The 12,152-nt window shown below is 36.1% G+C and overlaps 1 protein-coding gene across 1 annotated transcript in view; it reads left to right on the forward strand.

The window, feature by feature from the left end:
- Window positions 1-12,152, forward strand: part of DIAPH2 (diaphanous related formin 2) — a 226,576-nt gene that overhangs the window by 66,752 nt on the left and 147,672 nt on the right. The window contains exons 18-19 of the mRNA XM_084268950.1: window positions 7,936-8,037; window positions 9,442-9,536. Coding sequence (XP_084125076.1) covers window positions 7,936-8,037; window positions 9,442-9,536 — 197 coding nt within the window. The remainder of the gene's footprint in view (window positions 1-7,935; window positions 8,038-9,441; window positions 9,537-12,152) is intronic.

Raw genomic sequence — 12,152 nt, forward strand, 5'->3', positions numbered from 1 at the left:
CCCTGTGACAAAGCGTGGTGAGGCAGTTCCTGTTCCAAACAAGTTGATGTCCTCTCTAATGTGTCTGGTTAAAACTGTAGGTCTAATCTAAAGGCTGCAATGACCCGTATTCTTGTCACAGGCATGTAACAAACATATTTGGGCCCACATATGATTAGGTTGAACATTATGCTGCTTATAGATTACATGTAACTAATTAGATATAATACCATGCACCACAAGGATGCAATGTCACACACTTGTTTATGGAAGACTAATTTCTCATTGCTTTATAAATAAGGATAAAAGTTCCTATTTGTATTTATCAACTACCAAATCTGTGATTTCTAGTCAGCTTCACAGGACACTGCTTATTGGTTATAGAAATTGATGCAATGTGTTAAGACAGGAAATTTCCAAATCACTTTTAATTTGATCCTTTTCCCTGTGAAGTTATGCTTTGGACCTGATGCCTATGAAAGTATCCCTTTGGGCAATGCTGGTTTAATAGAATAATAAATACCAGGCAATGACCAGTATTTTTTGAACTAATAGGAAAATAGAATTCCTCTTAATAAGAATTAAATCAAACCTGTTAAGTACTGAGTCAGTGGAGGTGTAACATTGTGCATTTCACTGTGTAGTTCAGAGTGTAAAACGAGTTTATTAAAATCCTTACAAATATTTTCAATTTTTTTTTTTACTTTGAATTTTTATGGTGTCTGAGTCCTGTTGTGTTTCTTTTACTTTAGAAAGTTGCATGGATAATGGATGTACCACTTAGAATAGCACCTGGAAAATAATTACAGCTATCTTGCAGTTCTCATGTGATGATGACCTGTTGTCAGAGGAAAAAATATAACCGGGATATTGAACAGTCTAAATTAGAAGTGCTGTTTTATTTTTATAGGCAGATGTCGTCTTCTCTGACCCACATAAAAACTTGCTATGTTACTTCCAAAATGCATTGATGAGTCTTTAGTCATTAGTCAAACACTTAACATAGGCAGCGAAGACGTGTAATGTCTCAGTGCCCAGCAAAACCGACCAGGGATAAGCCTCTCGAGAGCCAAAACCAGCATGTTTGACTTCAGCGTTGCAGATGTTGAAGCAGTGGCAAAGGGAGAAATGGGGTGGGCAATCCTCAAGCTTTCTTCTATATAAATATTCATAGAGGGAATGAGAGAGGAGTTCATGGAAAAGGCTACAAGCTTTTATTCCAGCTCCTTACAGCATGTTGTACAATACAGCTAAGTAGGCCCATTGAGGATATTTTCGGTTGAATCATTGTTTGCCTGCTGTTGTTTGATTTCTAATGTTCAGAAGGAGTACTTGCATGTAAGTCTGTGACCATTTATATGTGATGAATTGTTAATATTAGCTTACTGTCAGCACAAGCAACGTCTCTTGAACCAGTCTTTAACAGGGCAAAAGGAACAGGGCAAAATCAGTTGTGTGGCTTTTTGGTTTGTTTTTCTTCTTGTTTCTTTTTTTTGTAAATTACTTGTGGCCCAGACATGGACTTAATTTCAAGCTGTTGATAGAAACCTGAGAGCAACTGCAGTATTGAATGGTTAATTCAGTATACATGGACTGTGCAGCTTTACTGCAAAAGTTCGTGATGCAGATTTTCCAATTGCACTTTAAGATCAAACTAGTTACAACCATTTTAGGATAATTTTAATACAAGACATTATTCAAATAGTCCTTAAATGGGGTGCTCAAATACAGTAACAGTCAATTGTATCATGAAAACAAATAATAGGAGTATAGATATCCTCCTATTTTTTTGCAAAACTCAATCATCATTTTTTTTCTTGTGTAATCTGTTGGGTTGATGTTATGTCCTTCATCTTGATTACATTAATTAGTCAAAAAGCATACAAAATTACAAGAGGCTCCATGGGTTTTTCTCCCGTCAGTTTTAATTTTTTAATCTTGAGAGCTCAAACTAAGATCCACTTTCAGATCAATTGCTTGCTTTCTTTGTAATAAAATTGGTTTGTTTTTTAAATGCTATACCAGATATTTAGCTGCTCCTGATTTCAAAAATGACAGAGTGACAGGAGGAGTGCTTAATTAATTTAACTTGATGAATTGATAAATGAGTGATTTTAGGTGAAATGCTGAATGCCAGGTGGGGTTGGGAGCAAATACGAGATCAGGCATCTGCTGACTTCATTGGCGAGAGGGCATGGCCAGCATCTGTGAGTGCACTTCGTTTGGCTCTGGATACCAACCCACTTTAATCTCAGTTTGTGTAGTGTAGAAATTGCATGACATCCGTGTTCTGCAGGAGGGATGACATCCAGGAGAGAAGCTGTGGCTGTGCAATGTGTGGTCTGGGCACGGGACCGCGACATCTCCCAGAGGCTCCGTTCTGGGACCCATTGTATATTCCCCAGGTTCATCAGTTGTAGGATTTGATAGAGAATACCTCCTTGGTCACTGGTTCAATTCATTGCGCTGTTGTTATCTGACGTGTTGCCATTGACAGGCTTGTTCAGGATGCTGCTTCTGGGCCTGTTTGTACTTCTTGATGATCAGCAGGTTATTTGCACAGTTTGCTTGTTTGCTGCCTTGAGCATGCAAAACTTGGTGGAGTTGATCCTGCTATCTTCAACGAGCAGTTGGTTGTATTTCATCTACTTGACTGAAACAAGTGTTTGATGGGAGTTTGCAGGGTGATGCTAACAGTTATGCTGTCCAGGCCTTACTTCATTTTTCTACCCAGCTCTATCACATGGTGTTGTTGGGATATTTTTGAGTGAACTTCTCAGTGTAATTAAGTTTCAGCTGTTCATACTCCTGTATGTGTAGTTTATATCCACTGAAACTGTGTATACACTTAATTATTTTTTTTCCATCTACCCCTATTTTAGCCACAGATATTCTTTCAGGTAGAAGGAAGATTCTGTGATTTGGTGAATAATAAAGCAATTAATTTCTTTTGCATATCTGCTTTTACTTCCAAATACTATTAAATGCAATTGGTAATGCACTTAACAGAGGGAAGAAAGATGAAATTACACATTCTCTTCCTCTGACAATGTAAAGGCATTTGTACAGACTTCAGGAAATTGGACCTTGAGGCTTAGGTTCAGATCGGCTAAAGTTCATGTAATAACCTGTTTTCTTCATGCTGTTATTCACTGTACTCCTTTTTCTCTCCCTTTAATTTTCATCCTCATTATGTTTATGACTGACAGCTTTTACTGTTGATTCTTTATTAAAATTACTCTTTTTTTTTTTTTAATAAAAAGGGGAAGGTTAACATTTCAGCTCAGAGAAAAATGCTTTAACATCCCCAATAACATTAAGTAAAATTGTATAGATTTCTATCAATTTATCATGATGACTTCTAATGCCATCCAGTAGCTGAATTAATGAACAGGTATAGAATGGTAATTTTGAAAAGCCATGTGTGCTTTTTTGCTACAGAAATCCTAAAGTACTGGTGGTAATTTCTTTTAATTACGTCTCTAAAGTATTTCACCATGTTTGTGTGTGTGTTCTTTGCCATGATTATCATTAGTCTTGTTTAATGTATTTTAAACTTCATATAATGTTTTGTTTAGTGTTGCCATTTTTTCCTTAAACCCTACATGGGTTTCAAGCAGTGCACTTTCTGTGGGATTAAATTAGTTCCCAGCTGAAGGTATCACTAAAGGTACACACTCGAGCACCACATGCGCTGCCTAATGTAAGACGAACAGAAAACAATCCCTTGCAGCATGTTGCATCAGCTTTTTTCCTCTGCCACTGATAAACAAATATGTTGTTATTAACAAAATAGAACTCTAATAGAAATGGAAAAGAGAAAAAGTAGGTTACATAATGTTGGTGTTTAGATCTGTATTTTCTGGTTTTCAAAGAGACTTCTGAGTACGTTAAAACTACCTTTTCCATTTTGCTTTATCTTACTGGCTTCTCTTTCTTTTTTGCTTTCCTGTCTGCTTGAGGTAGGAACTCAAGCCATAAAAAAGATGTAACTGATGTGAGAGAATTTTTTCTCACTGCTTACCAACCAACTGAATGGCGAAATAATTTTAAGCAACCAGGAGTATCGTTGTCTCCATTTCTTCAAACCAAAAACTCCACACATGTGCCTATTTGTGTGTGTGAGTATAAAAGATACATATTCTAGATAAATCCAGGTATTAATTTATATAACTTTATGTGAAAAGGGATTAACTTTTAGGAAGAGAATCAGAGATGTAGTGTAAAGGATTTAAAAATGCATCAGCACAACAGAAGTGCACTAGTGTTGTCAGTTATCTCAGACCTGGTGAGCAGAAGTACAAGAGGACGACCTGCCAGGCCCTGTTCAGTCTGAGCTCTGCTCTGCTGCTTGCATGTGGTGACAAAATGCCTGGGCTTCTGGCCTCTTTCACTGAGCACTTGGGAAGGAGATGCTTGTCCGTTTTGCAGAGTGACTTGCTGGAGTATTTGGACAGGCTTCTACTCACTGCGGAATTCTACCGCCATTGCAGAGCTGCTCAAGCACTGGGGGGCTTGATTAATGAGTTTCTTTTGGGAATTAAACCAGGGAAGCCATGAAGGCAAGGCTGAATTTGGATCAAGCCTGGTTTAAAATGGGAAAAAGTTATGTTTTTCTGAAACGAGAGAAGTAGGGTACTTGGAAGTGGATGGCTAGCTCAGCAGCGAGTTGGATAGGAGAGGGACCCTGTGTAGTAAAGCTTCTGACTTGAAGAGCCTGACCAGTTTCCTTGGGTGTCCTATTGCATAAGCAGCTGTTGTAGTCAGAAGGTAAGGAAATTTCTCCTCTGCTACACCTTTTTCTAAAATGCCAGTGTATTTTTTATCAAAACTTGCTATGACTGTCACTAGCACAGAGTACTGTCTGTAAGGCATGTTGGTTTGAAAGGAAACTGATTTTGCATGAAGATGTAAGCCAGTGCCATTATCAAAGTGCTGTAATGAATAATCACAGCATTAAACTCCAAGGTCTGTAAGAAGTGATACAGATGTTCTTGCTTCCAGATGGTTTTTTAAAAATTTTTTTTATCTTGTTTCAGCTGCTCTGTTGTCTGCTATAATTTATATTTTTTGTAATGTCTTCCTCTGGTTCTGTGGCATCAAACCAAACAGCATGTCTCATCTTTAAGCAGGCACTTGTGAAGGGAGTACCTGAAAGGGTTGGGCAGTTGGTCAAAATAGCATTTTGCTTCAGAAATGTATCAGATAGCTTTTAAATTTATTTAATTACTTTTTTTAAAAAATACGGTTATCCATGGTCCTGTTACAGTCAAGTCACTTCTAAAATGGTCTTTGAGATCAGAGGGAGAGTGAACTGCTAACAGAACAGGGTAGTGCATGGTCTTGATAGCTCTCTGATGCTTGCTGTAACCTCAAACCAGGGTTGAACTGTGTTAGAGAAATTCTCATAATAATATAAATCTTAGGTTGGCAAGATTAGTGTTGATGTTGGATTGCAACTTTGCAGTCACATAAACATCTGGTTTGGAGTATTTCTCCATGGCTTTTTGTATGCTTTTTTAAAAATTGGCATAAAGCTATCTTAGTCTTTGTGGCTCATGCTTGAAAGGGTAAGAATCTTTGGAAAGAACATCTTCTCTGGCCTTTTCCAAATGGAAAAGTTTTAATCAAACCCCAGGCATTAAATATTGATGAAATGGATGATATATAAGCAATGGTGTTAGACCGCTTCAGGCTTAAGCAGGTTTGTTGTAAAGTGTTTGAACATTTGTTCTTTCCTAAATGTGGTTACTGGTTTTTCAACCTCTACAAGAGTGCGGTCTGGAAGCAGGTGAGGAAGGACAACACTAAAAACTGGTTGTTTGCCCTGTATGGGCCGAGATACCGTTGTGAGTTTGGACTCGGCCCATGCTCTGTGTGTCTTTTCCTATGAAATACTGTGTGCTTAAAAACTAAACCCCCAAAACCACATTTTCTTCTCAGATACTGTAGTAGATCAGTAATTTAACACAGGTTTTGAGTTGGGCTCGTGTAACATCTTTGCCCTTGAACTCTTGCTTGCAGAGGTATTTCTCTCACTTGCTGTGTCTGATCAGGTGTATGTCAATCACCACTGTAGGAAAGTTTTGGTAACAAAACATTCATTTCTTCTGTTTTCTTTTGCTATTTCATGTTTTGTTACCTCTGTAGTTTTTCAAGCCACAACACCAAATGGTTAATTCTGGCATTGTGTGTATTGTCTTACCTGGTTACAGAGCAGCTCATGTGAGGGCTACTCTGAGCTGATTGTGAGGGTGTGTGTTATTCAGTGCTCCAAAGACCTAATGATATATTGAAATTCAGAGGGTTTAATTCTTAAACAGATGAAGTTCAGACTAGGTCACTCATCTTCACAAGTAATTTCTCACTCATGTCCTAACAGGCACAAATCTGGGCTTTTCAATAGCTTCTCTTCATATCACAGAACTCATGAAGTTCATTGGCTTCTCATGGGATGGCTAATTCTTAACTCCTGGGTGTGTTCTGTTTGTCTTGTTGAGCACCTGGTTATAATTCCTTGTTTAATTGAGAACACTTAGTAATGAGGGTGTCAGTATTTCATGCAGTGCCATTTCAGGATTTAAAGGGCTGTTCACTATAGTTAAGGAGGCAGTGGTAGTGGGAATAATTTTGCGTATTATTACCTGTATGTTATTAAGTTAATGTGTAACTCTGTCCTACAATGCAAAGCAAACTGGACATGTTAGGTGGTTAGGCTTGCATAATAATGGAGAGGCAAAAGGAAAGCAATTATTGTGTGGTTGAATGTCTTGTTTAGCTTTTTCTGCTTTAGGCTTACTAGATGAGAGAACTATCTTTTACTAGCTTAATTTACCCCGGTATGGAAATGCCCTAAGTAAACTAATTATTCAAGTGGTACAAATCTAGTAGGATTATTTTATGCCAGATGTTTTCCTAGTGGTAATAGCTACAAGGAGAAAATAAGGAGAAGATAGTGTTTTTGTTGCTTTTGTCTTCATTTTATTTTTTGGATGGTGTGTTCGGTTTTTAAGAGGTTGAAACGGAGGTTTTGGTATTATTCTTCAAATAAAAAGGAACATCTTTTCTTAATAAATAGCTAAAATCAAACCCATATTGATGAAATTAGTACAGCAAAAAGTAGTGCTCAAAGAAAGGCATGTTTAGTCTGTTCAGATTTGACTTCCAAGTTTCTCACTTTTGAATGACTTAAAATGTTCAGTAAGTTTAGTGGTAAACATGGTAAATTTCTATTCCTTCAGTGCCAAATATATAATGTGGTATTTAAAAGGAAATAAAACCTTGTTGATGGGTTTGCTTAAAACTTTAAAAAGTCTGTGAAAATTAACTATGTTAAATTATGCAAAAATTAGCATAGATTTGAAATATTTCAATAGCATGTTACTTTGTAGAATTTTAAGTATGGAATATAAGGGCAGTGATCCTTTGAATTAAAAAAAAACATTAAAATAGATGGTATTTTTTGTTTGATTTTGTTGTTTTATCAGTGACAAATAATTAGTGAAAACCTACCTTTGTGTAGTGTGATAAATCTCAATTGATACATTTTATTTGGTTTGGATGAAGAACTTCGTATGGCATTTGAGTTATATTTCAACAGAGGGCACTCATGTGCTTTGAGGTAACACCAAATCACCGTATTTTTTTAAGGTGGCTGAAATAAATTGGAGCTCAAGATGAAACATGTTGCGGCTTAAAGTATATAAATACATTTTGGTAATGCTTGAGGAAACTGGTCATTGTCATAGTAACATTTTCATTTTACATTCCTCCTGATTTTGTAAATTTACTTACTTTCTTTGGATATTTTACCGTACCTTGAGGCAGTGGATTCATTTTGTCTCAAACTGATTCTAAAAGATGCATTATTATGGCATTCTATTTCAGTTGCTGTTAGTCTGTTAGATTTAAGAGTTATAGTAATGCATCAGGATTTAACAAATACATATTTTACAGCTAAAAAACCTGTAGAAGAATCAGAAGAAAAGAAAGCAGCCCAGTCAAAGAAAAAGATTAAAGAATTAAGAGTTTTGGATGGAAAAAGCGCACAAAACTTATGTAAGTTTTATCAGATTCATTAGGCAAATATCTTATTTGCATGTACATACAACTGTTATTTTATCTTGTCTTTATATATGCAATATTTTTTCTAAAAATGCATAATGTGCACAGGAGTCTTCCGAAGAGTTTCACATGCATAATATTTGAATGCACTGTACAACTCACAAAATTTAAAGTAACTAGGGAAATGTATGTAGACTTAAATGTAAATGAAATGCCTCTTCTGTGGTAACAAAAAGTTGATTCTTCATTAATTGTTTTAAACTGGAAGTATAAGGGAAGGCACAGTGCTTGTTGGTTTTGTGGGTTGGGGTTGAGAGGCCATTCCTAATGGTTCTTTCTAGTTAGAGCAATGGAGAATCAGAACTTGATGGTATTTAGACTTTTAAAGAGAAAAGTACTACAAAATAGCATGTTAGGTGCAAATACTACTACTGTAAATTCTAATAAAAACAGCCCAACCTATTATTTTTACCTTATTTCTTCTGTCTTTAATTATGGAGGTAAGACAATCATTGAGAGTAGTAGATGCTTTTGTTTGAGTTAGAAATACCATAAAATGTCACCAGCCCATATGCACCCGTGGCAAATGAAGCAAGCAAAACCAAACCTGTGCACTGTTTATTAGCACATCCATGAGCACACTTTCTTAAGCAGAAAATGCACTATGGCAGAAGTGATATAGAACTTAAGGGTTTCAAAATACGGATGCAGGAAAATCAGCTGTAGTAGGTAAGTTATATATATATATCGGTCTATTAAAAGAGTACGGCAACCCATCTATGCAGGGCTACTTAGTAGTTTAATGAATGAGAATCTGTTGAGATGTTGTAACATCATGAGATAAATTGCTTTGAGAACTCCCATCTTTGAACAGTATAAGCGATACATTGTCTCTTCTGTATGTTTATTTACCCTAAAAAAAAGTCAGGGTATAGGTTTGTGGTTTTGCCCAACTCTTAATTATCCTTTTGACATGGAGGTTTTTCTAGATTGCCATGTAAATGTCACTCAACCAATTGTAAATGCAGGACAGCTATTCATGGTTATGAAAGCAAAACGCAATAGCTGAAGTCTCCTAGGGGCTGAATAAGTCTGGTTTAGTAATAAATCCAGAGAGGCTGCCATTCATGAAAGTAGGACTTTATTGCTGAAGATAAGTAACACTACTAGGGAGCAACTGAGGCTGATTAAATAGTTAAAACTTTTGACATAGTTTCATTTCATAAAAGTACAATTCATAAATTGAACTCCAGTGGTGTGGCTCATGTACTGTCATTTTAAATAGTAAACTCTTTAATTGTGGTTCATCTTAATTTGGATCAGTATTTGAGCTGCTAGAAATTGTTTCCCCTCTTCCATCAATCTTTTATATTCTAACTGTTTATTACTGATTTTCAGCAATATTTTTGGGATCTTTCCGTTTGCCTTACGAAGAAATCAAAAATATCATTTTAGAGGTTGATGAAGAGAAGCTGAGTGAATCCCTGATTCAGGTATGTGAAAATGTTTCTTGCTTTTTTCACAGTTTGTTTTCCACAAAAATATGCTGTAAATGTATAAGAATTTGAAAGTAAGAGTAGTGCAGAGTTTTCTGGATATCATCACAAATGTATTGTACTGGTGTTGAACTGGTTCATTTCAATATCATACATGCTAATACCATTTTAATTAATGGACTGTTTTCCCTCCCTTTCCTCCTTCTCTGTCTTTGGACTGAGCAAGACTGAGTAAGTCTTTTCACAAAAAATTTAAGCACATGGTATATAGTAGTTGGAAATAAGTATGAAGGCTTAAGTTATGTGCGTTGATCAGAGATATGTCACTGGTTGAGAGGCCTGCAGGCTTACTACAATCAAAAATCAATAGGGAGGAAAAGAAACCCACCTTGTGAATACTTCATTTGCAGACTACTTTCATATTGGCATAATTATCTCATTAAAAGATGTGGAGATATCTTGAGACCTGGATTGATACAGGCAGTAATGTTATACTGAAGTATAAGGTCATGATCTTACATGTTAATTGTAAAATGCTGGAAGCCAATTGGAAAGGATTGATGAGAAGTACTAGCAAGTCTGTGCTCAACAAGACATGTATAGCTGCCACTGTGGTGTAGCTGGCTGTGGAGCAGCTAAGCCCTGACCCAGTCCCAACCACTTGTTGTGGCATGATTGCCATGGAGGGTGTGTATGTGTATGTGCAGGCATTGCTGTCTGGTCGGTAGTAGCTGAAACACTGGTGAATTATCAACACTAATTTTGGTGACAAGTCTCAACAGAAGCATGTGGACTGCTCAGAGGAAAATTAGCTTCATCCCAGCCAGAGCCAGAACACCATAGAAGAGGCAAATGTGATTGCAGGGTGTATCAGATCAAGTATTTGAGGTAGAGAGGATAATTGTTATGCTTTTGAATAATGCAAGTCTAAAACCTTATCTAAAATACTCCAGTACATTTCTCAAAAATGAATTTAAAATGGAGAAGCTGAACTTAAAAACTACTTAAGGTGATTGAGGGATGGCGAAACAGTCTACAGAAGGAAGCTGGAAAAGATTGGCTTGATTAGATTAGCAATATAAATAGCTGAGAGGGGATATGACTACATTACAACTATATGGGGAGAAGAGTAATGTGCATTGGGGAGAAAAATGAAGTTGCATAAATAAAAGGAAATGTTAACACCAGAACAAATGTCTATGTATTCATCATGATGTAACTATCTAGAAACTCAGCTGCCTATTATTTTGAAAAAAATGAGGGAATGGAAATTGGTCCATTTCTGAAGGGAATGGTATAGCAGAGTTGCCTCTAGTACCAGGGGGATTTAGTTGATAACACGGAATACATTCCTACTGTGTTTCTAAAGATATTCTTATAAATGTGTTCGAGTAAATGGGCTGTATCATCTATTTCATGTTCATTCTGTTCTGGTTTATTTTTATTCTAATCTTCTGATTGAGTTATTAGCCAATTTACCAGTTTAACAGTTTTCAATACTACTGATTGGAAAAATTTTACAATGTAAACCTTGCTTTCTTTCATGCTTAGAAAAACACTTTATAGAAATGCACATGTGGAAAGGGCTTTGTTCTGAATATCAAAGTGCTGAGAGCCAAATGGGTACAGTATAACTGAGCATATAGAAAAATGCTTTTTCAGTTACGTTTCTCAAGTCCTTGTTTCTTGCTGCTTTTCAAAGTTATGTTGTAATACTTATTAAAATTAATTGGATTAATCAGTTTGAGTACATGGTAGACTATATGCTGTTGTAACTCTTCTGTGAGGAAAACACTCTAGGAAAATATATTCCCAATTCCCAGTGTGCCTTTGAGATAAGTTCTTGTAAACATATGGTTGTCAAACATGACGTTTAGCACAATTCAGGGTACTGTGACAGGGAGTAGTGAGTGATAGCTTCACCCTCTTAATGTCAGCCATAGATTTCTACTACTACTTGTGTTTATGTGAACCTTTTTTATTTACCCTATTTTTATTTAAATGTACATCATCACATACACATTATGAACCTCTTGTTTCCTAAAGTTCTGACAAGAATTTGAAAATGTGATCACTGCATACTTTAGAGCTTTTTCAGTTAATCAATACAATTATCTAAAGTAAATATTTCTAAAGATATATATGGGGAGCTGCAGTGCTAATAGAGCTAAACTCTCCTTCCTAGAAGTTAAGGGTAAAATGAGTTAGCCTGTTAATTTTAGACCGCCAAGAGGTGTGGAAGAGAAAAAAGGAATCACCAAGCAAGCGAACAGATTTTGGTGATGTGGTTAGAAAAAGGCAGTTTTAGTGTGAGATATTTGTATCTTGGCATTGATCGGGAAAAAAATTGTTTTACAATAAGTTTATTAATGTGTGACAAAATACACATTTCATTCAAATGCTGGTAAATTATTCATGACAGCATTTGCTAAATAAGTTACCTAATGAAAATAGGTTAAAAAAATTTACAGCATTTACTTGGTTCATGTTGTTGATCTTTACTGGTATTGAACAGTCAATCAAATGGGCAAAGAATGTGTTCTGGGTACTGTTTGTTTTGTTTTTTTGAAGTAGACATTTGTGGGACAGGGTTTTTCATTGATAGGAAAGGAA

The sequence above is a fragment of the Gallinula chloropus genome, assembly GCF_964237585.1.
Source record: "Gallinula chloropus genome assembly, chromosome: 11".
In the NCBI taxonomy this organism is placed as follows: Eukaryota; Metazoa; Chordata; class Aves; order Gruiformes; family Rallidae; genus Gallinula; species Gallinula chloropus.